Source organism: Episyrphus balteatus, chromosome 4 (genome assembly GCF_945859705.1).
Source record: "Episyrphus balteatus chromosome 4, idEpiBalt1.1, whole genome shotgun sequence".
NCBI lineage: Eukaryota > Metazoa > Arthropoda > Insecta > Diptera > Syrphidae > Episyrphus > Episyrphus balteatus.
In genome coordinates, this window is record NC_079137.1 from 81708536 (window position 1) to 81735463 (window position 26928).

At 30.8% G+C, this 26928-nt stretch overlaps 1 protein-coding gene and 1 long non-coding RNA gene across 3 annotated transcripts in view; both read left to right on the forward strand.

Annotated features, from left to right (window-relative positions):
- Positions 1-548: 548 nt before the first annotated feature.
- Positions 549-26928, forward strand: part of LOC129920031 (phosphatase Herzog) — a 97507-nt gene continuing 71127 nt past the window's right edge. The window contains exons 1-2 of one of the 2 annotated variants that reach the window (XM_056001186.1): positions 549-651; positions 1901-2018. In XM_056001186.1, the coding sequence (XP_055857161.1) occupies positions 1946-2018 (73 nt within the window). In that variant the 5' untranslated portion in view covers positions 549-651; positions 1901-1945. Of the gene's footprint in view, positions 2019-26928 lie in introns of both variants that reach the window. The other variant, XM_056001185.1, reaches the window with a different exon arrangement.
- LOC129920032 (uncharacterized) lies at positions 19001-20378 on the forward strand. Its single transcript, XR_008773170.1, has 2 exons — positions 19001-19318; positions 19361-20378. It is a non-coding gene; the product is annotated as an uncharacterized LOC129920032 (long non-coding RNA).

Consider the following 26928-nt stretch of genomic DNA (forward strand, 5'->3'; position numbering starts at 1 on the left):
TGTTCCATTGGCGGTGGTAGTTTACTCGTGAGTCGAAATCTAATACAACAACTACACATTCCTATCTCCTCGAGCAGAAGATCATGCGTTAATTCTAGTACTAGATCTACTCATGAGTAAACAGATTACAACCTGTTTTCACTAACGTCTAAATGAGATAATTTCGTAAATAATCTCATTTTGAATATCAAATCATATAGAAATAAAATTTAATTTTAAATTTGAACTGACCTCATTTGTGAAACTATCTAGAAAATAACTTTTTATTCAAAATCAATCCTTTTCCACCCTGAATTCATTCATTTTACCGATTAATTTCTAACATCCTGATTTCGTTATTTTTAAGAAAATCTCACATTTCATGGAAATCATTTGTTGCTCAACAAAAGAGATAACCATATAGCACCCAATTTTCCTTACCAACTATTTTATATACCAAACAAAGACAACCATATTCTTACATTATTTTGACATTTCAATTCAGGGGAAATCAAAAAATTCTCACTGGAAAACTTTCGTTCAAAAAAATTGAAAAAAAAAAAATAGTTTGCGGCCATTTTACATTCGCATAAATTTCAGTTTCCAATTGTCTTTTTCATTGGACGTAGCGCAGTATACGCTCGAGAGAAAACACAGCCTAAAAAAATAAACGTACGTTTGCACTTTTTTTTTTTATGTGTGAGACCCTTTTTTGTCAAGTCGGTTTGCAAGTGTGTGAGAATAAAAAAAAAAAAATCAACCACAAGGGGAAACAAGAAAAACGAACCTTCCGAGCTGTTGCGCTTTTCTTCATTTATTCATTCAAAATTCACTTAAATATTTCTAATTTTTTGTTTACCAATGAAAAGTCTATGCAAATATTTAAGATAATTGAAAATAATCCACGTACCATTGTGCTGAATGTATCATAAACGGGTTGTGTTCAATTTTTAATAAAAATATAAGAACCAGAGAAAGAGGAAAAAAAAAAAGCCAAGTGGAAGAAAAACGAAACGAGTTCTACTACTGTCTCACTCTAACTTATAGTAGTTCCCATCAAAAAGTGACACATCCAAAAAGAGATAAAAAACTGTTTAGTTGTTGTTTTTTTTTTTTTCGTTGTGTTAATTTTCGTTCGTTCGTCTCATCGTCTGTTGCTGTTTCACCTTCTCTCTGTCTGGTTTGGTGTTGGTGGCGAAGTCTCGACTCGATCCGCGCGACGTACACAGAAATTCTTTTACGCTGATTTCATGTCATCGTTGTCGTTTGTGTTTGTTGTCTCTTGTGTCCAGTTTTCATTTTGTCAGGAGTAAAATTTTCATCAATTTCCGATTTTAAATTAAAGAAATATTTATAACAAAAAATATTTAACGAAACGAAGAAGAGTCGCAATAGATTTGCAATTGGAAGTGTACTGTTATTTTTTGCTACATCTGCTGCCATTGTTGCCAATGCCGTCGCTTTGTATTAGTGCCGCTACTCTGCCGTGTGTTTCTGTTTCTGTTTACAAATGAAAAAATGCCACTGCAAGTGGATTATTTTTTATAATTTTGCTTAAAAAATTATAAAAAAAAAAAAATCATTACTCAACTGTGATTTGTCTCCGCGTTGCCGTTGTGTGAATTTTTTTATTTATGCAATATAAATACAGACGCAGGAAGATTCCTCCATCAAATTGGTCATTAATTTAATTCTTCTTTGACTTCTCTTGATTCTATAAAAAAAGGGAAGAAAATTTTTCGATTTTCCAATTTGCAAAAGTGCAAGATTCCACGACGAAGGACGTCAATTCGATAATAGTTAATAAATAAGTCGTGTCGTTTTGGTTGTCCAATTCAATTTGCCAATCGGCGTCGCCTCGATTTTCTTTTTTTTTTTTGGATTTTTGTTTATTTTTTTTTTTTTTTACTTCACATTCAAGTCATTTTAGTGCGCATAAATTCGCACTTAAACAGCGAATGCTTAAATGGATGCAACATCAATAATAACTCAAGTCGCACGTGATGATGAACAGTTAAATGTTTATGCAAATGAGAAAGGTAAGTTTACTATTCCTTCTAATTTGGATAGGTATAAAGTTCATATTAAAAATTGCCAATTGGCATTGAGAATAAACACAAAGGTTTTTTTTTTCTTTTTCTTCTGTTGGAGGACGATAGACGACGATGGGAGTTTTCTCTTTTTTTTTTTTACTTTGGTTCCCCTTGAATAGATGATTCATACTTTGTATATTTTTGCAGACAATACGAGTATGAGGCATAAGGATGTGGGATTTGGGTGTAACTTCCTTTAAATCTTTTTAGCTTTTAGTCGAAGAAGGTATTAATACAAAGAAAAAGGGGAAATCCTTTTTTTCTCTTACCATTTACCAGTGTCAGGGAGTCACCATTAAGAGGAAAAGATATTTGTCTTTTTGTTTTGAGATGGTTGGAATTTATATATTGCAAAAAATAAGAAGATTTTTATTGGTTTGTTTCAAGTTTATGACAGAGTTGTAGAGAAGATTTAGGTAGGTAACTTTGACTTCCTAACAAATGGAAGTTATTTAAATTACAATCACACCAGCTTTGGAAGATAAAATGTTAAAGGTTAAGTGTTCAGTAAAGATGAATTACCTATAAAAGAAATTCTGGAAAATTTTGAAATAGGGTGTAAAAGTTTGTGAAATAATGGCAATCAGAAAAATGAAAAAAACGTAAGTTGTGTTAGATACAATTATTTAAATGAAGAGGAATCATTGGAATTGAACTAATAAAAACTAGTAGCTGATAATCAAACTGTTTTTGAAAACGACAATAAAAAATTATTATTATTATCGATTGGAAATGAAAGAAATCAACATCAAGTTCGTCAATATGAAAACAAATAACGAACTATAAATTAAATTAAACATTGAAACGGATATTTCACAGCCACACAAAAAAATATAAAAGTTCTGACCTGGGGTTGCGACTAAGTTTTTCATATGGTTTTTGGGTCGCTTAAACCGAATCCAAAGTTTATTTTGCCGTATCACGTCAGGTTTTTGAAATATCCTCAAAAAATGTCTAAACTAAAAAAAAAAGTTCTTATCTGACATTTTTTGAGGATATCTCAAAAACCTGACGTGATATGGCAAAATAGACTTCGGATTCGGTTTAAGCAACCCAAAAACTATATGAATCGCAATCCCAGATAAGAAATTTTGTTTTTTTGGTTTTGCCATTTTTTTTGAGGATATCTCAGAAACCTGACGTGATAGGGCAAAATTGGATTCGAATCTGGATTCAGCAATCCAAAAACTATATGGTTAACATATTCGCACATCCAGATCAGACAAAAAAAATTTTATTTTTTGTGACATTTTTTGAGGTTATCTCGAAAACCTGACGTGATGGGCCAAAACGGACTTCGGATTCGGTTTCAGCGACCCAAAAACTATATGAAAAATCTAGTCGAAACCCCAGGTCAGAACTTTTATTTTTTTTTGTGTGGCTGTGTTACGATGTTAGTCTTATTTTTCCGTTTCTAAAAGTACCTACCTTCCCATCGGGGGGGGGGGGGGGGGGGGGGGGGTCACTGGTTCATACTTAAAGCAAATCAAATTATAAGAGTTGTTAAAATATATGAATAATAACAGAAAGAACTTGACTGAAACTCTTGTCTATTTCTGGCTGTAAATGCGAATTTTATTGTTTGTTGATCCACCTCACAAATAAATAAACCACTATTTGTTGGGTAAACACGAATTTTTTTTCGATTTAAAAAAAAGTTAATTTTCTAAGTGTTTTTTTTTTTAACTTCAAAGTGATTTTGGTGAAAAATTTTGATATGGACATCGACAATTAAGGTATGAATTGTATTAAAAAAAAAATTTAATTGTATATGCAACTCTATTTTTTCATACGGAGGGGTTGAAATACACACTTAAAAAATTTGCACTTTTTTCGTTATTGCATAAAATATATATTATTGAACTGCTGGATATATAGAACAATCTTGCATTTCAAGAGTTTGCCCAAGTTTGCACCCCTAAAAATAAAGACCCCTTGAAAAAAAAGCGACCCTTACTTATAAACTTTTATAAATATTATGTTATTGAGAAAATTTCTTCAGGGATACCTTTAAAAATATGTAAAGAAATAGTGTTCCAAATTTCAAAAGAATCGGTGCAGTAGTTTTTAAGTTATAAAGGGCACCGGCTTGAAAACATTAGTTGTGGGGAGAACGATTTAAAGTTTTGAACCCTGGACTAAAACGTTCGTAAGCAAAGTATTAAAATACTTATAACTTGGTCAATTTGGCTCCAATAGTCCTACAACTTGAACACAATATTCTTGAGATATAAAAAAAATGTATTGCAAATGAAAACAACAAAACTGAGTTTCCCAGAAAAAAGTACCTAACTATGTTTCAGTTTTTTTTTTAATCTTAGGAACTTTAATATTTTTTATTAGAATGAAGTCTGTGAATACTAAAGTATTTGACCAAAAACTACGAGGTCATTAAAAAATGGTATAAATATGTCCATAATATTGCAAAATTTTATACAAAATCAATTAAAAAACGAAAACATTTTTTTTTCTACATTTCATCTTTAAAACTTAATTTCTCAAAAACTACCTACATATTTAATGAAACAACTTGACTCAAAAAATAAAATGAATAACTAACTTTAAGAAAAGTTATAGCACAGGGTTATACGTGCATTTTATGATTTTTAATATTTTTTTTTCTCCCGGCTAATCGGGAGGTAAGTGGGTAAGCACTTAAGTGGCTTTTACCAAGAAAATGAAAATTTTTCCTTCCGAATATTTTTTTTGTCATTTGGTACCTATTTGATGTGGAAAATGTGCCCAAATATTTTTGGCCAGGTTTAAGACTAAAATACCGCACTGTGCGTCGTTAAAATTTGCTGCTTTTCAGTCAGTCGTATGATACTTCACTTTATTTCTAACTGTTATTGCTGATTTTTTTGCCAATCAGTCCCTTGTGCCCCCCCCCCCCCCAGAAAAAAATCCTGGATCCGCCCTAGTACCTTCCTATACTTTTAAACAAATGGAAGTTATTTAAATTGCAATCACACCAGCTTTGGAAGATAAAAGGTAAAAGGTCAAGTGTTCACTTAAGACGAATTGCCTATAAGAAATTCTGGAAATTTCAAATAGGGTGAAAAGTTTTGTGAAATGGCAATCAGAAAAAGGGAAAATACGTAGGCAGGTACTCATGCAGGTTTACTGGATCCTAGTCAAGGGTAAAAAATATTGTTTTTTTTTTTTTAGTTTTTCAGATTCAACACACTAAAATGAAACGTATGTTTGATTTAGATTATAAATGCGAATGCCTATACCTGTGCAATATGCATAACTGTTTTATTACTACTTGAGTGATACGTCGTTAAAGAAAGCAAAAATTGAAGTGACTTTTAACCTGCATAGACATTGTCTAAGTTACTTCTAAGAAAGACTGGAGTTTATCTTTTTCAAATAACATTGGATAAACTCTAGTCTAAGATAAACTGGAGTCTAAAAATGACAATGAATATGCCCCAGGGAGTTTTGCATTTGAACCGACGATATGCATAACTATGCAACTAAAAATTTATCACCAATATGGCTTTAAACCTAGATTTGGCCCCTATTACGGTTGTCAAATATCAACACAATATTTGACATTTATCAACAAAATGAATGAATCGGTATTACCGTGATCGACTATCAAAATTTTTGATAAACTGTGTCTTTGCTATAAATTTGAGATCTATTGTGAATAGTTCTTTTGATAAAATCGGTATTATGTATCAGGCGCTGCACTTCAACTCCCTCGGCTAGGTTAGTGTGCTTGTACAACCCGCAAAGTTCGTTTTTATATCTTCTTCTCCAATCACCATTAATGCATTAAAAATAGTGAATGCTTTTACTAGAAAAATTGTAAAGTATGAACTCATTCTATTCACATTTTGTACATACCAAAACTAGTTTATAGCTATTAATTTCCTAGTACAAATAGTGATTGATAACACACAAAAGTTGTCGTTTCATTAAAACCTTATCTTAGATAAGTCGAGTAAATTTGTTTTGTTTATTTTTAAATTTATTAATGATTCGTAAATTTAGAATTTTAGGTTTGAAATCTAATCGCAGGTTTTTGGCACAAATTGAAACTATGGGGATAGTACCATATCTTAGACAGTGAAAAATAGTAATAGTAAATAATTTGTTCACTACTGAGAAAGTACCTATAGTGATTAAACATAAACATTAATAGTTCAAAACAATTTGTCAAATTCAATTTATGGTCTTTCTAATTTCACAAAACCTTAAAGCCATAAAACCATTATCAGTAAAAAAAATGTATTTAAATTCAAAGTCTTCAAAAATAGAATAACCCATCATGAATGGGGAATGTTTAATTATTGTAATAAAGTAATCTGGATAGTTCTGGTTTTTGTGTGGTTATCTAGGAAAGAAAATCCTACCTACCTACTCAAAACTTAAAGACGCTTATTAAATTAATAAAATATAAAAAAAAAAAAATAATAATTTATAAAAATACAGGCACAAAAATTAATAAAATTTAAAATTAATTTGCAATTTGTACTTATTGTATATTGAAATTTATACTCAAATAATCTCAAAGATAACTACAAATACTTTTTTTTTAATTTTCAAAGATACCATAGTGGTTTGCGGTTTTGATTTCACATCATCTCAGTTAGTGTTAAGTTTCATAAAGCAAAAAAAAAAAAAAAAAAAAATGATTCCTTTGATGAAATACCGCATTTTGTGGTGAAACAATAATAATAACAACTCATTGATATTGCCGCTGAAAACGTAACAACTTTGATAGTTTATATTTTTTATGTTGCTTATTACCTACTATGCCAATATTTAAAAATATTTAAAACAATTTTCAGTTAGTCATTATCCATATACATTTACATATCATCGGTTTCATAAGGAAACCTCGTAACTCCACCTTTTTTCGAAAATGACTTTTGAATACCATTTTTTAGAAAATAGTCAGCGGAGCTACCCAGAAGAATTTGAAGTCATTCCGAAAACTCTTAAAAGACTTAAATTCAAATTTTGTAAAGTACTTTACTCCCCAAATACTCTGTTGTTTCTCTACTCTTTTGTCTCTCCTGTAAAATTTTGATTTGTAACGGTCAATTACTAATAAATGTATCGTAATTTTAAAATGAAAAAGAAGGTGAAAAATAATTTTTCATTGATTTTTGGTTGTTCTTTCGAATTCGACCTGTTCAAAATAATAGTAGTTAAAGTTATTTTTTAAGAATTTAAAAGCGGTTTATAACTTAGAATATTTATTTTTGGTTTAAAAGTAAGTACTCATATAATTTGAATAATTTTTCAACAAAAAACGATTTGTTTCGGTTTTAATCTATTTAAAGTTCGAAGAGCAAAACACTGCAGTTCGGATAACGGAAACTTATACGAAAGCTGCTTGAAGAAGGGAAAAACAAATTAGTGTCTAACATTCGCCTCCGAATGTTCACTGCACTGCAATTCAGGCTTAAAGCCTTCTGGATGTGAAACAACGATGCAGAAGGCTCAACTTTGCTCATCTGGACAATACGCCTGTCATCTACGGCGGTCTTTTTTCTTTTTCTACCGCGCGTTTCGGGTCTTTCGTTGACTTTATTGCATTGGCTACCATTGTAGGGGAGCATCCTAATATAAACTTGAATTTCCAAGTAGGTTTTCCCTTCTTCAAGCAGCTTTCGTATAAGTTGCCGTTATCCGAACTGCAGTGTTTTGCTCTTCGAACTTTAAATAGATTAAAACCGAAACAAATCGTTTTTTGTTGAAAAATTATTCAAATTATATGAGTACTTACTTTTAAACCAAAAATAAATATTCTAAGTTATAAACCGCTTTTAAATTCTTAAAAAATAACTTTAACTACTATTATTTTGAACAGGTCGAATTCGAAAGAACAACCAAAAATCAATGAAAAATTATTTGGCACCTTCTTTTTCATTTTAAAATTACGATACATTTATTAGTAATTGACCGTTACAAACTTTGACATCAAAGAAATTAAATTTTTAACCATAGAAGCACCGTAAATATAAAAAATGTTATTTTGTTGCAGGCACTACTATTATTTTGAACACAACTGTATATTTTTATACACTATTTATTCTCATAAAACAAACCACTGATAATTGATATTTCGGGTGTAAGATGTAGATTACATGAGATCTCACTTGCTGTTCGCAAAATAATTGCCAGGCTTCTAGAACCATAGCATCCTCATTCCTCATATGTGGAGTAATTTATTACCGGTAGAACCGGGTGATTTTGGCCTGGCGGGTGACTTTGACTTTGACATGGACACTTTTTTAAAAAATTGTTAATATATGAAGGACTTGTTTGATTTTTTCCAAGTTTCTTTGTAAATTCGTATAATTTGATGAATTCAAAAGTGATCATACTAGCTTTATTTAATTAAAATTAGATATTAATTTATACTAAATTTTAGTTTACTTAAAAATGCTAAAAAAAAAAATCACCTGAAAATGTTGGATGATTTGAACATGTTGCAGAAATAGGATTGCAAAATGACTTTAACTCCGATATGTGTATTGTTTTGCAAGTTGAATTACTTTTATTCTACCCTTGCAACTATTTCATAAAAATTAATTTTAATTTTTTATAAAAAATGCCATATGGTAGGGTGACTTTGTCACCCTCTTAATTTTTGCACTAGACTTTGTTTTTATATATTGGTATATATTGACAAAACTGATATTTGGCAATATAATTAAAATGTTATCAGATCATACATATTAACATTTGGCCGCTCAACCACTAGACGTAGCCTTCTTTCGGCCTCTTAAAATATTATGGATGAAGACCTTAACAGCTTATAAGATGGCAAACTCGAAAACAAAACAGTGCCGAAAGATGTGTTTCCTAGGCTTCTAAAATAGCATTTTACTTCGGCTACATCTTAAATGTTGATAACGATGAGGTTACAGTGTCATTCCTGCGAAGAGGTGCTGGGTACAGCTTCAGAGAAAAAAGACGTTGCACAAGTCACCAAAAGTGATCTGGAGAAGAAACTTCCTGTTCCAATGGTTGACCGCAGAGAGAGACTATTTTTTTCCATATCCTTTGAAGGATATCAAAATTTATGCTAATTTTAATTTCTTGTTTTTTTTTTTTAATCAAATAAAAACCCACAATTCTGTGTACGAAAATAAAAAAAAAAAAATACCCACATGTTTTAAAAAATCTGCTCTTTCATTTGGGCTGGGTTAGAATGACGTGCTACTTGTAGTTGAACTGGAAATAAAGCAAACGTCCTACCGGCCAAAGTCACCCGGAATGGAGGGTGACTTTGGCCACCCATATTTTGGCATTTATCTATAGAACTGTTGGACAGATTTCTTCAAGATTAATCATACCTATAGAATGAGCGAAGTAGGTAAATTGGTTAAAAAAAATTATTGCAGAAGTTATTCACATTTGAATTTGAAAACGTGCCAAAGTCAACCGGTTTTACGGTACATTATTGTTAAAGTATTTTCGACGTTATAATAAAACAACCGTTTAGTTTAACGGTTACAATGGTAAGGTAATGTGGGCATAACATTATTATCATTCAAGCAGCATTTCAGGCTTTAAAAAATTTTTATTTGATTATTTTTGTGTAATTTTGTAGGAATTCCCATTTTTGCATGATTATTCATAAGAAGCTCCGAGTAGTTCGTATAGTGGATCCATGAGGACTAAGTAAGCCGGATCTTCGCCCGATAGCCACTTTAACCTAACCTAACCCAGATGATTCTTCATTTTTTTCCGACTTTCTAGAGGACAACAAATTTTTGGTGGATAAGCGAAGAAAAATTATGAACAAACGAATATTATAAGTTTCATTTTGGCAAACTATGTTTCGTTGTGTTTGTCTTTTTTTTCATTTATGGCTTCTAAAAAGTTTTAAGACAAAAATCACTATGATTATTTTAATTAAAAACTCTTATCAATTATAAAACAATAAAATTTCAAACCAACCCACTTTCAAACGGACTTAACTCTTTTTTTTTTTTTTCTAAATACATACTTTGACCTTAATTTTATTCATTCTTATGTGAATTTTTTTTTTTCTGCAAAATAAAAATAAAATAAAAGCAAGACAAAAATAATGAACTGAAAATGTATAAAAGCAAAGAAAAAAAAAGAAGACAAACGTGTGAGGTGAATAGAAAGAAAATGTAGGTGGGTGCATGCATGAGAAAAAACCACTCCAAAAATGTCTTCACACAAGGAACAGCCAGAAAGACCTGTTCGGTCGTCCACTAAAATGGCCTAATGCTCTTGGCTACTAGCAAGCACAAAATGTATATGTACATTTTACAAAAGAGTATGTTATTTCATTGCAACATCTAGGTATTCATCCATCCATGCTGATACATGCACTATGGTGTAAAAATGAATCGCATAATGAAATAGGTAGGTAGGAACAAAATTAATTACACAAAAGTTAAATAGAGTTTAATGTCATGATTGTTCCAAAAATTGCTATTGTCTTCTCTATTACCAGTTTTTTTTTTTGGAAAAAGGAAATATGTAATAAAAACAAAGTAATTACTGCAGAGATTTTATGTGACTGAAATGTAATTAATTTTTATACAGAAATGCCCCAAAGGGATGTAATGTAAGTAAAACTACATCATGAATATTCGTTAATATTTAATCAATGACCATCAAACTTCTTACCCAAAAGGAAAATGAAATCATATCAAACAAGAAAAACCTAATAAAAGCATACGAGTATAAGATTAATTATAACTGACTTTTACTTTTATTTTATTCCTCCCAAAGTCAAGTTGGTTATATTTACTCGGAACAAATTTGGTCATGAGCTGACCTTGAGAACAACTCTTTCTCAATGTGATTACTTTGAAGCACATTTGGCGTTTTGTGTTGATCAATGTGGGAGATCTTTTAATTTTGTTTGTCATTTGACAAAGGTGATGTTGGTGTTGACTTTATTATTAACACATTTGTTTTTGTTTTCTTTATTCTTTTTTCATTCGTATAAGATTTCCGGTGGTAAAGAGATTTGAAATTTGTTATATACATGTGCTATTACAGGTAATTTTGTTGGTTAGTATTTTTGAGTACAAGATTTAAGCAGATTTTTTGGACAAATGGATAGAATTTCGCTATTTGTTTTGAAAATCGATCAATACGTTAGCATGAGGATAAGCATTCTTCGGAACTTCTAAAAAAAATCGGTACATCGGTAAAGTATACTAATATTTCGATTCAAAATGCTAATTATTTCTTGGCTTATCGATATGAGACACTGCTGACAATCTCACAAAAGCTTTAACAATGATATTAGGTTTCTCCTTATCGTGAAATATATTTTCTAATTTATTAATTTTGTTAGACTGCTTTAAGATGGAAAATTTTATCAAATCAAAATGTGATCTATTTCAAACACTTTAAAATATTCATGAGATATGATAGATAATATTTGCTAATAAGAAAAATAAAAATAAAATGGTGTTGCTTGTTTAGATGGTTTAATAATTTGCGTGACACTTTGTATATTAGATGCAATATTTTTCTCGTGTCTATAACATGTGTTTTAATTTGGCTAATTAGTTCATTCTTTTCTAATTTATTATAGATTTTGCATTAATATTAGATAGCAACACAAAGTTTTGCGTATCATTAGATATTTCAAATTTAAAAAATTGCAGTTTTTGTTTGGTTTTCAAACAATTAAACCATGTATTGAAAAAAAAAACGAAGCATAAGATTAGTAAATTAAAGTTTAATTTTTTTAAAAATAATAAGGACACGTCTTGGATAAACTCTTTTTTGTGTAGACAGGATTAAGGTTTGGTTTGGAATTTGTTTTTAAAGGAATTTCGAAGAATAATTCTTCTTACATTTATGTACATATTTTCAACCCACTTGCGACATGAAGCACTCATTATGTCGCTGCCTTAGTCAAAATCCATGAAAACAATTTTAATACACGAAAGAAACAATATTTTCATTATTTCGTCTTTTTTATTTTGTTTTTTTCATTGTTGGAGTTTTGTTAAATTTGTGAGTCTTGCTGTTGAGGTAAGGATCGAATAAATTATATTCATGGAAATTTATTTTTTTTTTTTTTGAAATTTTAAGTGAACCATAGTGAAAGTTTACTTTGTAATGTACCTAGATCCTTTCTTTCTCCCTTTCTTTGGATAAATTTATCGTGTAAACATTTTTCAGGACACCTTTTATTTATTTTACGTAAATTTTCTTAACTGTAAAACATTAGCGTGGTGTTTTTGTTTTTTCTAGGAATTAGACTTTTTTTTAAAGTGCATTAACACATACCAAATGCAGTAGAATGTAAGAGTTTTATACCATGTCAATCAGTCAGTGATGGATGGTAGTCGTAACTGATATAAAGTATCTTAGGTTTTTCTGAAGACTCGACTTATTTATTATGTATACAGTAACCATTTCTTCAATGACCAAAAAAAGGACATTTTGTTAATTGAACTTACTTCCTAGTAACCGCGTTCAAGTGGTTATCAATAAATTGATACCAAAAGTTAAACATATTGGGGCGTATTCATAGATACTGTTTAAGCTGCTTTTAAGAAAAACTCGAGTTTATCCCATTTGAATTGCATTGGATAAACTCCAGTTTAAGTTAAACAAAAACTATGATTATGACCAATTTGGTTCTTAGCAATAGACCCGAATTAACAAAAAAAAAAAAATTAAAAGTAAATGATGTAGGAATCCACTCCAAGCTACTTTTAGCGCGCATTTTCGATCCTCAAAATTTGTCATCGATTTTGTGTCAAAGATTAAACTAAGCATTACGGCAATTCCAAAGTAAAGGAGAAGACATTGACCTTGTTTTCAGTTAATCTCGTTGAAGAAGAAACCTTTTTCTTGAAACTTGGTAGGTCTTAAGGGCTCATGATTAAGTTGATATTCTAGAAGTTTAACGAAAAAAAAAAAATAAATGTAGCCAAATTATTCACAGATAAAGCGGTAACGGAGAAGACGCGTACAAGTCTTTTCCGTTACCGTCTTTGTCTGTTAATAATTTAGCTATTTTGAATTAGTTGTTCTTAAAACTTCAACTTTATCATGAGCCCTTAAGACCCACCAAGTTTCAAGAAAAAATATTGCTTCTTAAACGAGATAAACTGGATAATAAGCGTGAAAATGTCAAAAAAATGCAAATGGAATTCCCGATTAATTGATTTTGACGATTCGCAATCAATTCGCATCATTAAATACTACTCTTAGTAATGCAATTATTGTATTTCATGTATTACTTGTTTCCGTCATTTTATTGAGATCCGCATCTACTTCTACATGCTGTAGGTGCTTTTACAGCCAAACCGTACAAAATTCATTGCTTTGATTTGACTTAAATGTCGATATTAGGCGTGATTTCGTGTGACTTTTGAAATTCATGCTGAAAGCTTTTTACGAAAACGCTTATCTGATTATACATTTTGTATTTTTGAAGTTATACTTCTTTTCTGGCGTTTGTACAGATTAAAATTAAATTTTTGAAAAGAATATCACAAGGATTAAACTAGGACCCTTAGCACGTATGCTAAGTAATATTAACTTACAATTTTCTTATCTATAAATGATTTTTTTGTTCATGTTTTTTTAAGTGACACGATTATTTCCTCAAAAAGGGAATTTACTTCCCCTATTTAATGAATTGGTATATCACATGTAATTAAATGTCAAAGCAAAACCATATGACAGTCAAAATAATCAAAGAGAAAATTTCTCAAGGACTTGTTTCTTTTCATTTAATTTTTTTTTTACCTACTACTGTATCTCTTCTTTGCCTTTCAATTTTAACTGTCGAATCTTTTAATGTCATGTTGTGCGACTCAGCAGGAGGTTTTCTATGTATGTTTGTGAGTTGATGAATTCAAATGAATATTTATCATGCCACAAGATTCTCATTTGATTATATTTTTTTTTTGTCTGTGGTAGATGTGATTTTCATAAATGCTGTGTCGAAAGTGAGAAATCAAGGTGTTGTATAAGTCAATTAGATTGCTCGTGTTATATCTCTCACTCTCATTAGGTTTTTTTTTTTTTAACTGGGATAGAAAATTACTGTTTCATACTAATGCAATCAAGGAAACAAGTTGATTAAACAAAAAAAAATATCAGTTATTGAAGACCATTAAGCCAGTTTGCAAAACAAGTTCAATCAAATAAAGTTTAATATTAAATTTGAATTGGTATTGTTTTATGACAAGACTAGTTCTATTTCTAACCAATACAAAAACAAAACTGAACGGATATGTGTGGAAGAATTTGTAAAAATTGCTAAACAGTTTCTTGTACTTGTCCATGTCCATGTTGTCCAATCCAGGCTTTGAAGAAAAACAAGTCAGATTAAACCTGAAACAAATGGTACATCAAATCTTGTTTTTAGTGTTTTTTTTTTCTTAGCTTTGCAAAGAAACTGTTATCCATAATAAATTGCCTAAATCCTTTGAGTCTCAATATGTCATATTCGCTTATAGACAAGCGAAAGAAATGCAATAGATTGTAACTGCAAAAGTATTAAACATTTAGAAGAAAACGTCAAATGGGATTAGATTTTTCAAAACGAACGTTACGTGGGTTTGTCACCAGATGGCGAATTTATGCTGATTACATGATGAACATTTATTAGAAAGAAATTTAACCATTACACCATTGTTTGTATTGCATGTTCTACTGTTGCTTCTGTAAAGCTTTATAGAAGCAAAATTGTTAGTTGGATGTCATAATGACATTTGACATAAGTTAATTTTAGATTTTTACAGTTCTGACATTTGTTCTCGCCTGAGATAGAAGCGATACAAAAATGTGGAATGAAATAAAATTAGGTGTGTTCATGTTCACATTACATTGTGTTTGACAGGAACGTCAAAATAAATTGGTGAATTAATTCAATAAAAGCATCATCGTTTAAACAAAAAGAAAATGACATTTGGAAAGATGCCATCTATCGGTGAGAACAACAATTTGAAAAGAAAAGAACAAAAATATGAAAACAATGCCTCACCTTCTACATTGCAACTCCTTCACTGACATAAATATTAAGCCACTTTTTTTTTGTTGCTCGTGTTGCCAAACAAATTATTGTCCTTTAGTTTTGAGAGAAAATTAAAAATGTAAACAAAGAATAATTTATTATCTATTTTTAATTAAAAGAAAAAAAAGTACGAACAAAAATGTCATCTACTTTGGTGAGAGAGAAAGAGAGATTATAAATGAAGGATAATAATCAGAAGATAAAAAGTGGAATGTCCTTCCACCGTTCTTTGTTGCGCGCTCGTTGGCTCGTTGGTTGGTTGGATCTGAGTTTTCAGATAAAGAAGTACCTGACTTTTGTGTGACAAATGGAAATGTATAAAAGCTTGGATGTGTCACAACGTGCGACGACGTTTGTTTTCATTATTATTATTATTTTTTTTTTTTTCATTTCAATGGTTGTTCTTCTATTTTTGTTGTTGTTGTAGTTGTTTGCACTTCTTCCCGCCCACCAACACTTTCTTATTATTCTTTCTACTTCTCTAGCTTCTGCAAATGCAACCACATCCTGGGTCTGGGCTGACATTTCGACACTGCAACCGGTCGCTCAGTCTTGCTGTTGTTTTTTTTCCTTATCATGAAGGAGCTTCTATAAGCTTCTTTCCATAGTTTTCAGAATTTTCTTTTTGTTTGTTTGGGTTTTGTGCACTCTTTCTGAGCAGCAGAAGCATCATCATCCTTCCATACTTCGTTGATACCTATATTATACATGCATTTTGCGTTTTTTTGTTGTCGTTGTTTTTGTTGTTGCTGTTGTTGGTACTGTGTTGTATTACTTCTCTCAACATTGCCAACAATTGGGTAAAATACAGTTCAAGTACCTTTTGTGGATTTTCATGCAGGAAAGTGTAATATTTCCCATCTGCATGTGGTATACAGTAGTACCCCAGCAGTAGCGCGGTGAACGGAAAGAGGCTTTGTGATAAGTACAAAAAAAAAAAAAAAAACTGGAGTAGTGCTGCTGCAATAGCAGCAGAATCGTAGAAGAAGGAGCATCATTCGAAACGTTGTGCTAGCTAGGTTGGTTGGCGTTGGTAGACTTTTGCTAATTTTGCAAATATGAAAAAAGGTCAATGGAATGTAATAGTGTGGATAGAAAAAAGTTCTTTTGTTAAGAAGAGATAACAATTCTGGAGTCAATGAAACCATGCTATACAGAAATGTTAGTAATTTTAAAGTAACCGATTAGTAAGGGATTAGTGAAAAATGTACTGAACAAAAATTCATATTTGAATTTTAGAGAGTTCAGAAGGTTATGCTCGCTTAAAGGTCAATTCTCTTCATGATAATGTAGCCAAGTTTTTCTTTACCAAATTGTAACGCAAGTAACATGAAATATAAACTCGGTTGGTGAAGAGACACAAAAGGTTTGTATTATGTCTCTTCTATTATTCATCGCAGTTGTATTGGCGGTTTTGACTATGAATTTCGGAATATAGCTTTCAGTGGTCTTTTGTCACATCAAAAGGGATTTCATGAACGTGAACTAGCCTAATTACTCGTATTGGAAAATTGTCAAATATTAATTTAATATTTCATCTGTCAATTTTATATACCTTGTCGGATAAGGAGGGCTTATATTAGGTCTGTTTGGGTACTGCCTAAAACAGAAATAGTTCTACTTTTTTTTTAAACATTTTCAGGCCGATTCCTGTTTGATTACTCTTGAATGGTGTAGTTTTGTACATTATTTTTGACAAAAATAGAAATATTTTTGTTTTAGGCAGTACCCAAACAGACCTAATGTCTAACTCACGGTACTGTAGTCAAACTTACCTTTTTTTGACAGACCAGCTGACATTTGGCCGGAACTTTTGCACCAAATTTAGCGGCTTTCATATTTTTGTCCAAAAATAACTCAAGCAGACCTATTACTACAATAGCCCTGTTCCATTGGAGGTGGTAGTTTACTCGTGAGTAGAAATCTAGTACAACAATTACACATTCCTATCTCCTCGAGCAGAAGATCATGTGTTAATTCTAGTACTAGATCTATTCATGAGTAAACTACCACCTCCAATGGAACGATGCTAATGGCGCTCGATCTGGCCAAATGTCAGCTAGTCTGTCAAAAAAAAGGTAAGTTTGACTACAGTACTGTCAGTTAGACAGTATATTTTGCTACATTTTATGAAGCAAGCGCTCTCGTTTATGAAAAAAAAACTACACAGTTTTAGTTTTTTAGTACCCAAGCAGGAAATGGGTTAAAAATGTTGAAAAAAGTAGAAATATTTCTGTTTTAGGCAATACTCAAACAGACCTATAATTGATTGATGCCATTAAAAATTCAATTTGTTTACAATTTTCCATTTAATAGGCTTGTTCACGTTCACGTATAAAATCTCTTTCTATGTAAATTTAGTTTTTTTTTTTGACAAACTTCAAAACAGATATTTGCATTAGTTCTGTCCGTCCCTTCTTAGATTAAAACAAAGAAAAAAAATAATTTCAAATTGATATAAATTCAAATAAATTAAATTAATTCAGCATACATTTCTGCAAATAACTATCACATACAATATGTCAAATTATATTTCTCTCTTTTGACAACTTAAAAACAGACAGGAGCAAATGTGCAAGTTAACTCTTCTTGTTTAAAGAAGGCTTCGAACTTTTTTTTGCATACAAAACAAAAAAAAGTTTTAGAACATAAATGATATGTTCTTTTTTTCTGACTGACATTTGTTGGAAAAGTATTTTTCAAACCTTTAATGCCTGTGTCTTTTGCCTGCCAACAATTACGTCTACAACTTGTCATTTTCGATTACTTTTACTCGAAGGCAAGAGTTTTTACGAAACAAGAGAGCAAAAACAATAATATACTCTTGTATACGAGTATACACTTTATTCTTGGAATGCCACATTGACTAGATCTGAATGTGACGTTTGTCACTGTTGTCAACCATTTGATCCATGTGTTTAATGTTTGAGTTTACGTTCATGGAAAATGTCATTCGAAGATGTGAATCAATTCCGTATGACTGTTGCGATTTAGTTTTAATTAAAGTTGAAAATTTAAATGTGAAACTTATATCCATTTAAAACTTGTAGGTATACAAAGTTGCTATAAAGACGGAGATAGTTGATCTATAAAAACGTTTATGCAAACATTTTTTATATTGTGATGGCGATTCAATGACTATCTCTCTCTTTCTCTCTTGTAACAAATTTAATCTATAAAACTACGGTTTACTATTGACGTAAAATATCGGTTGAATAATGTTTTGATGTTATAGAGAGTAATCAAGCAGTAATTTACTTTTTTCCTCTATTTTATTAAATAGGTTTGCCCTTAAAGGAATAAAAAGCAATTGACATTTGATATAAAAATAGAATTGTTTTAAAACAAAGAGTATGACATCTATCATTTGCATATTAACAACCTAACTGTCTATTTGTAGGTATAGAAGAGTAACATCTAAAAACACTTATGTTCCCCTCTTATATCACTCTTGAAGAAAAAAAAAAACATCGCTTCCTTCATTTGACTGCGTGACTGTGACAAAAATAGATGCCAATCCCTCGTTTTTCAACATAAAGATAAACAAACCTGGTAGAGTTCTTAGACCTGGGTGTAGGTTAGGTATATGCGTATGTCTTTTGATGGTTTGTGTCTGTCTTACCGCACAGTCATGTTGTTTTTTTTTTTTTTTGTTCATTTTGATTTTATGCGGATGCTAAGGGAAACGAAAAAATGCCATATGTATCACTCACATCCACATCACATCACACAACCCATTTAATTCCTCATTAGGCCTTGCGCTTTACGCACTCATCTTGTTGCCTCATACTCTATGATATGTCAATTAAAGTGGAGAAAGAGACACAAACAAGAAATGAAATTACCAGACTTTCAAAGTTGGCCAGCGCAGCAATCAGCAGCAGCAACAACGTTCTTGCCGTTCTCGTTCTCCATTTCGTCGTCGACGTCTCTTTATTGAAATGATTTTCCCGCTTTAGTGGTTTTTACTTGGTGTATTTTTATTTTAATGTTTTTAAAGATTACATACTTTGTTCATGCTCCGTTTTCTTTCATTGCACTTAGACTGGTTTCTTATTGTTGCTTAAAATAAAGCCCGATTTGGTTGCTAGAAATTACTCTTGCAATCAAAGGTATCGCATGAGTTTGTGAATTTTCTTCAAGTTAAAGAATAATCTTTCAATTTGATGTGCAAAAAGGTGAATTTGATTTTCAAAAGGGTGAATTTGATTTACAAAATGGTGAATTTGATTTGCAAAAGGTTGAATATGATTTGCAAAAGGGTGAATTTGATTTGCAAAAGTGTGTATTTCTATATGGTTTGCAAAAGGGTGAATTTGATTTGAAAAAGGGTGAATTTGATTTGCAAAAAGGGGAATTTGATTTGTAAAATGGGTAATTTGATTTGCAAAATGGTGAATTTGATTTGAAAAAAGGTGAAATTGATTTGGAAAAGGGTGAATTTGATTTGCAAAAAAATATGAATTTGATTTGCAAAAGGATGAAATCGATTTGGAAAAGGGTGAATTTGGTTTGCAAAAAGGTGAATTTGATTTTCAAAGGAATGACTTAGTAATTTAACTTGTAAAAAAGGTGAACGTAAACAAGTTTCTAATAATGAGAATTTCTTAAATGTGGCGAATTTGTAGCGTTTATTTAATAACTCCATAGCATAGTCTTACAAAACATTTCGTGGTGCATTTTTTTGTTCAGTTTTATTTTTGGTTCCTATATCAGTCCCTAAGATTTCATATAATACCGCAAGTTAAGAGAAGAAAAAAATCATAAGGTGCGGAAAAATAACGTATTTCTATCCGGTGCGTTCGTGGCCAAATACTTTTGCTGCTTCTGTTGAATTTTTTTTAAATTTTTATTTTACTTTTTGTTTTGCTTATTTTTATTTATAAACGAATATCCGATAATTTTTACATTTTTATTGCTTTTTTTTTACTGTGGTTTTGTTGTTTTATTTTTTTGCGCTTCATCTATTTGCGTTTAAATGACATGAAGTGCATTATTTTTCTAAGTGGGCAGAATTTGATTGACTGGAATGTGTTTTTTGTTCGACAAAAAAAAAACCTCTGTTGGTGTTGATTATTTTTATTGAATATAAATTGAGATAAAATATCAATAAATGTTAAATGTTTATTACCATGGAGGTGGAGTTATTCGATAAAAATTTAACAAAAAAAAAAAAGAAGTTTAATGATGGTCAAGGTGAATAAAGGAATCTCGGAACTTCATCCACATGTTTTGAATTTTTATGACATATTTTCCAAAAAAAAAAAACAAAAAAAAAACTGATGTCATTATTTTATGAATGTCAAATTATATATACAATTATACATTGTTTTCTTGACAGATGTGGTGTAAATATATTTACTTAAAAAGCCTTCACGTGATTCGTTATTAATAAAGTTTAACTTATGAATATGGAAAATACAACCTTCCTTACTCTACTCGTGTATGTCGTTTGTATAGGTGAATGTCAGTCTTAAATTTTATTCAAATTGATTTACATTTATGTTTGTTCTCAAAACTTGTGAAAATTAGCAAGTAGATTGTTTATTTGATTTTATTTCTTTTTTTGTATGAAGTTTTGAAATTATTACTATACTAGCCTAACACTATTTTGAAATTATTTTTCTTAAGTTTTTTGGTAGAATAACGCTGGATTCAAGTGGCATTTACTTTGGAATTTATGTACCTAATTGTTTTTCATAATATAAGTCATTTCCGAGGTCATTGTTCTAAACACACAGAGACCATTTTAATACCGGTGTAAGAATGATGTGTTTATTGTATTATATTATTTAAAGGGTGAATTTGATTTGCAAAAAGGTAAATTCGGTTTGCAAAAAGGTGAATTTGATTTGCAAAAAGGTGAATTTGATCTCCAAAAAGGTGAATTTGATTTGCAACAGGATGAATTTGATTTGCAAAATAAATAAAAAGAAAGGTAGGCCTAAAAACTCCTGGTACAAGCAAATGCAAAAACACCAGCATTCAGTTGGCCTCAGAAACGGAACAATACAAAACCGGGAGGCTTGCCGCCGATTTCTGAGGTCAACCCGGCGAACCCCACAGGCGGATCACTAGTGTGAAGCAGTAACGTGGGAAGGTTATGATCCCCTCGACATCGAGATCATAACAGCGCCGAGAAAAAAGGAAGAAGAAGAATTTGATTTGCAAAAAGGTGAATTTCATTTGCAAAATGGTGAATTTAATTTAAAATGAAATTATTTATATGAAAAGTTCGATTAACACCACGGTCTGAAACGAATTTAATGCAAATATGCAAATTAAGTGGGAAAATGTTTTATTTAAAATATATTGATATACAGAAAGACAAGTTTAATTTATGATTTTCTCTTCAAAATTGACTTAAATACTTTCTATTTAATCAATTTAATTTTAATACCACAAAATTTGATAATTTCAAATCTCTTATGGCTCATCAATACCAAAATTATACTACTCTGGCCAAAACTCACCTAAGAAAATAAATTGCTTGCGTATTCTTTTCAGCAAAATCAATTAATGTAAATTAAACAAATTAAAAATCTTTCATAAGTTCTTAAATCTTGTGCACAACTGCTTATATACAAAACAATTAAAAATAAACTCATGGAGACCTTGGCATCTGATTTATCAACACTTGCGTTGCTCAGAATTATTGATAAATATCTTGGCTATACATCATTTTCTTCATATTCCCCCCACTCCCAAAAAAAAAAAAAACAAGCAAATTCATCAAATCAATGAGATCACCAAAAAAATACTCACAAAATATTTTACCTCTATAGAAAAAAAAAAAAAATAAATAATTTACTTATAACCAAATGGCAAAATGTCCTACCCAAAATATTTAGCTATAACCTACCTATACAATCTTAATCAGAAAGTCTTGTTCTTTTACGAGTTTTCTATTTTTACCCATTCCAACTGAAATTTTAGTGTTTTTTTTTTCTGTTGTTGTTTTTTTTTTTCATACGTGCTGGTTGCTGGTTGAGAATGAGAATTCTGACAGTAGTCTTTTGGTCTGACAGTCGGCAGCCGGGCTCGCTCAATGGCTATAATATGGTCGGTGTTGGTCTAAAAATAAAAATAGAACAGCAAAGAAGCTTAAAAACAAACTATATGTGTACACTTGGATACGGTGTATGTCGTCGTCGTAGTCGGTCTTCAGTCTTCGTTCATAGAGAGCGGAGTAGCAAGTAGTAGCTAGCAGCATCACAATGAATTGATGCGTGCAAAGTGAACAGCAGCAGTAACAGCAATTTATACTTTTCTCGTAGCAAAATAAGAATACATGGCTTCCTCCCATTGTGTTTAGAGATGTACCTTACCTACCTACCCGTTGTATCTTGTTTTATATCTTTCCTGCATATGTAGATACTTAGTTCGAATGCGAAATATAAAAATAGCAAAAGTGCTTCTTCCTTCATCCCAAGGGAAGTAGTTGTTTTTGTTGTTGTTGGGGCACTAGAAATATTGAATAAAAAGTATATCCGATTCAATTGTTGTCTTAGCGAAAGTATCTCAGCTTTTATTCTTGTTTTAGTTTTTTCCTTTTTCTTTTTTTTTTATTATTCGAATCCGCTAAGTGCAAGTCATGGAAAGGCAATATTATATAGACACAACAACAGAAGGAAATGCTTAAAGTGACGAATTTGAATTAGGGCGAAATGACTCAATTCTCAGGGCTCTCTGTGAAATAGAGTTTAAGAAAATGACAAAAAAAATTTGTTTCCAAGTTTTGTCTGTACGTGACAATAAACATTTATATGTTTTAATAGCGTTTTTTTTTTGTTTAATTCATCAAGTTTTTAGATTTAATGAAATTAATGTTTCTAATATTCCGACTTTCCTGTCTGTACGTGACATTTCTTATTTCTGTCTTTTCTGGTTGACTTTTCTGTCTGTACGTGACGTTTATTAGGTTTTGTTTTATCTCTTAATAATAATATTAGTCAGTTGTAAGACATATTAGTACTTGACGAGAGTTTTGTCTGTACGTGACGGTGGAAAGCACCATTTACGGATTCGATTTCGATATCTACAATTTTTTCAATTCTTCGATTTTGGGATTTCTATGAAAAAGACAGCCAATGAATCTTGTCTTGTTTTCTAAACAAAATCACACTCTTAACACTTGAAGAGTATGAAAGTTGATAAATATTAGTAAGGTCATCTTCTGGGCCCAATTCTATCAGCCTACGCTACTGAATGCAATTATGCAAAAAAAAAAGAATGCATGAAATCCTCTTGCGTACTTTAACCGTTCGTCATCATCATCTTAGAGGAAGTGTAATGCAATTATGTATCTGATTCTTGTCTTTTTTTTTTTTTTATTTAATACTTTGACGTGATCTAGTTTTCTAAGAAAATACGATTGGTTACTATGTACTTTGTGTACTATCTATGTGCTGGGGCGCAAAAAAAAATAAAAAATACTTTGCCAGATTTTTAATTGCCACATGAAGGAAAAAGTACTTCGGGGAAAAGAAAGAAAGAAACATTGTTACGTAAATAGTATACATCTGTTGGAAAAGTTAATTAGAAATAGTGTAAAAATAAAAGAAAATTATGATGCAGATCGCACTTAAAAAAGAAAAAGCTGCTAATTTAATGAAATTTAAAAATTTGAATCCTCCATTGACTGCATCCGCCGCTTCTTTGACATGGAAGACTTTAATTTTTTATGGTTGCTGATGCTAAGTTAAAAAAAAAAACAATTTGTTTTTAAAATGTGTGCAGTTTACTGTTTCTTTTTTTGTTTTATTTCAAGTCTGCTTCGTGGGTTTCTTTTAGATGAAAATTTCAATTGGGTTCAAGTGAAATATTCACAAATTCACCATTTTCCAAATTAAATAAATCCTTTTTTTAAATCACCATTCACTACATTTTGCAAATTAAATTCATTCATCAATTTTAAATCATCCCTTTGCAAACCTAATTCACCTATTTTGAATCAAAAATCTTTCAAAAGGTGAATTTTATCCGCAAAGTAATGATTTAATTTAATTTACAAAGGGGTGAATTTGATTTGCAAAGCTTTTAAATTGAAAAAGCATAAAAATGGTATTTTAATTATTGACATTCTTTTGTTTTATAATTAATAAAAAAAAATACTCATTTTCAGAACAATTCGCATGTGTCTCTTTCCCGTGACATTTATAACTAATTTTTTTTTTTTTAAACAAACAAATTTTTATATTAACCCATTCTCTCCCATTGTACTTTTTAAAGTACAGTGAAATGCATTGACATTATGTGCATGCAAAAGCAGTCGGGGGTGTTTTTGATTTTTCCAATACATATATTTTTAAAAAATTGAATTAGGGTGTACGCAATTGTCTTTTCGCGCAAAGCATTTTAAATTATTTTTCTTTTTGCTACGGTCGAAAAAGTTTGTATATAAAAAAAAATTAATAGACCAAATGCTTTGGTTTTTTCTGCAATAATCAATTGGAAATAAACCCAAAATTAAGAAAATAATAAATTTTATCATATTTTTATACATAAATACGGAGATAAGCAAAGATAAAGTTAAATGTACTTTAAAAAGTACAGTGGGATCATACATACATTTTTCTTTCAAGTACTTTGAATGGATTTTATAACTATTAATCCAGTTAAATAAGGGTTTAACCTCGGAATGAATGTTAGTAGAAATTTTTTTTGCTCAATATCTTCCTTTTGCCATTCTATAACATATGTCAAAAGTCTAGAAAAATCTCATGTCCGCTTGTCGCGATTTCAAGGTCAAATCGCGAAATGGAGATTTTCAAAATTAGCAAAAATAGGCTATGGTATTATATACACATATGATACATGATTTCAAGGTATTTTTTAATGCTGATTCCAAAAAATCTAAAATCAAGACAATCTGACGTCTCTGGAAAAAGTTATACCTGTTTTTCATCTGTCAACTCATATTATTATAACAGTTGCAAACTTACTGCCGAAAAACCCTTAAAAGTTATGGTAGATGAACCAAATTTTGCAAGAAGATTTTAGAATCCATCATTATTAAAAATCAAAACAATTCATTACAAAAAATATATATACCTACGATATAATGGTATTTTTTGATATAGGGGCAAATTTTAGGATATGCACTAAAGAAGATTCTTGTTCATCTTAGGAATAAGTGCAAATAGGCTAATTTTTTTCATTTTAATCTTTGTTTGGATATTCTCTAACTACCCTCAAAAATGTAAAAAAATCTCATGTCCGCAAGTCCTAATTTTCTTGGTTTGAAAATAAGGTGCAGATTTTAAAAAATTAATAAGAAAAGTTTAAATTTTTATATGTATACCAACATAAGCGACATGATTTAAAGGTATTTTTTAACACTAATGCCAACAAAACTCACAAACAAGTCAACCTGACCATCCCTGAAAAGTAATGCACCTTATTCATGTTGATCTGACACAAATATCTGAAGTGTAGTTTTCCAATTTTTTAAAATCTGCACCTTATTTTCAAACCAAGAAAATTAGGACTTGCGGACATGAGATTTTTTTAGATTTTTGAGGGTAGTTAAAGAATATCCAAACAAAGATTAAAATGAAAAAAATAGCCTATTTGCACTTATTCCTAAGATGAACAAGAATCTTCTTTAGTGCATATCCTTAAATTTGCTCCTCCATCAAAAAATACCATTATTTCGTAGGTATATATATTTTTTGTAATGAATTGTTTTGATTTTTAATAATGATGGATTCTAAAATCTTCATGCAAAATTTGGTTCATCTACCATAATTTTTAAGGGTTTTTCGGCAGTAAGTTTGCAACTGTTATAATAATATGAGTTGACAGATAGAAAACTTTTTCCAGAGACGTCAGATTGTCTTGATTTTAATTTTTTTGGAATCAGCATTAAAAAACACCTTGAAATCATGTATCATATGTGTATATACTACCATAGCCTACTTTTGCTAATTTTGAAAATCTCCATTTCGCGATTTGACCTTGAAATCGCGACAAGCGGACATGAGATTTTTCTAGACTTTTGAAATATGTTATAGAATGGCAAAAGGAAGATATTGAGCAAAAAAAATTTCTACTAACATTCATTCCGAGATTTACCCCTTTTTTCTCCTTATTTTACTGTATTATATCCCCAGTATAAATTTGTATGAAAAACTTTTTCAAAATGTTGGTGCTGTCCTAGAACAAGTCGATAACAATGCGGAAGTAGTAAAAGCTTATAGTTGGCTAAGGGAAATAAGGCTCAGGGTAATTACGCCCACTTTTATGGGGCTTATGACCTACTCAAGTCCCACTCAAGTGGGACATTAGTCCCAAATAGCAAATTCGATTTTGTACTTATGCCCAACATCAGTCCATACCAGAATTTTATGGAGTTATACCCCACCAAGCATATTTGTTTTCAAAAGGTACCCAACAAAAGGATTCTTTAATTCCAGATTCTTCAAATGCAAAGGAACTTTGCATACAAGCAACTTCGCACCTACCCCATATCCAATAGTGCGCCCAAGCAGGGGTTGCTGGGAAGCATGCCCTCTTTCCCCTCCTAAACATATTTCACTTATACTGAGTGCAAGCACTGTATAATATGTAAGCAATAATGGTGTGTAAACAATGGTGGACACACTATAGGGTTTGTTGTACGTGCGAGGTTATGTCCCTGGGCCTTATATCCCTGATTTCTTGACCATTGGGTAGTATGACAGATGAAGAAGACATTGATGATGACAACATAAAAATAATAGAGCTACGGCTACCGTAATGTTCGACTTAAAATTACAAAAGCACTTACACTCCAATACCTCAAAAATCGCATTATAGAGAGTGCTAGACAACAGTTTCTTTAAAATAAAACTGCCTAATCAATTAAAG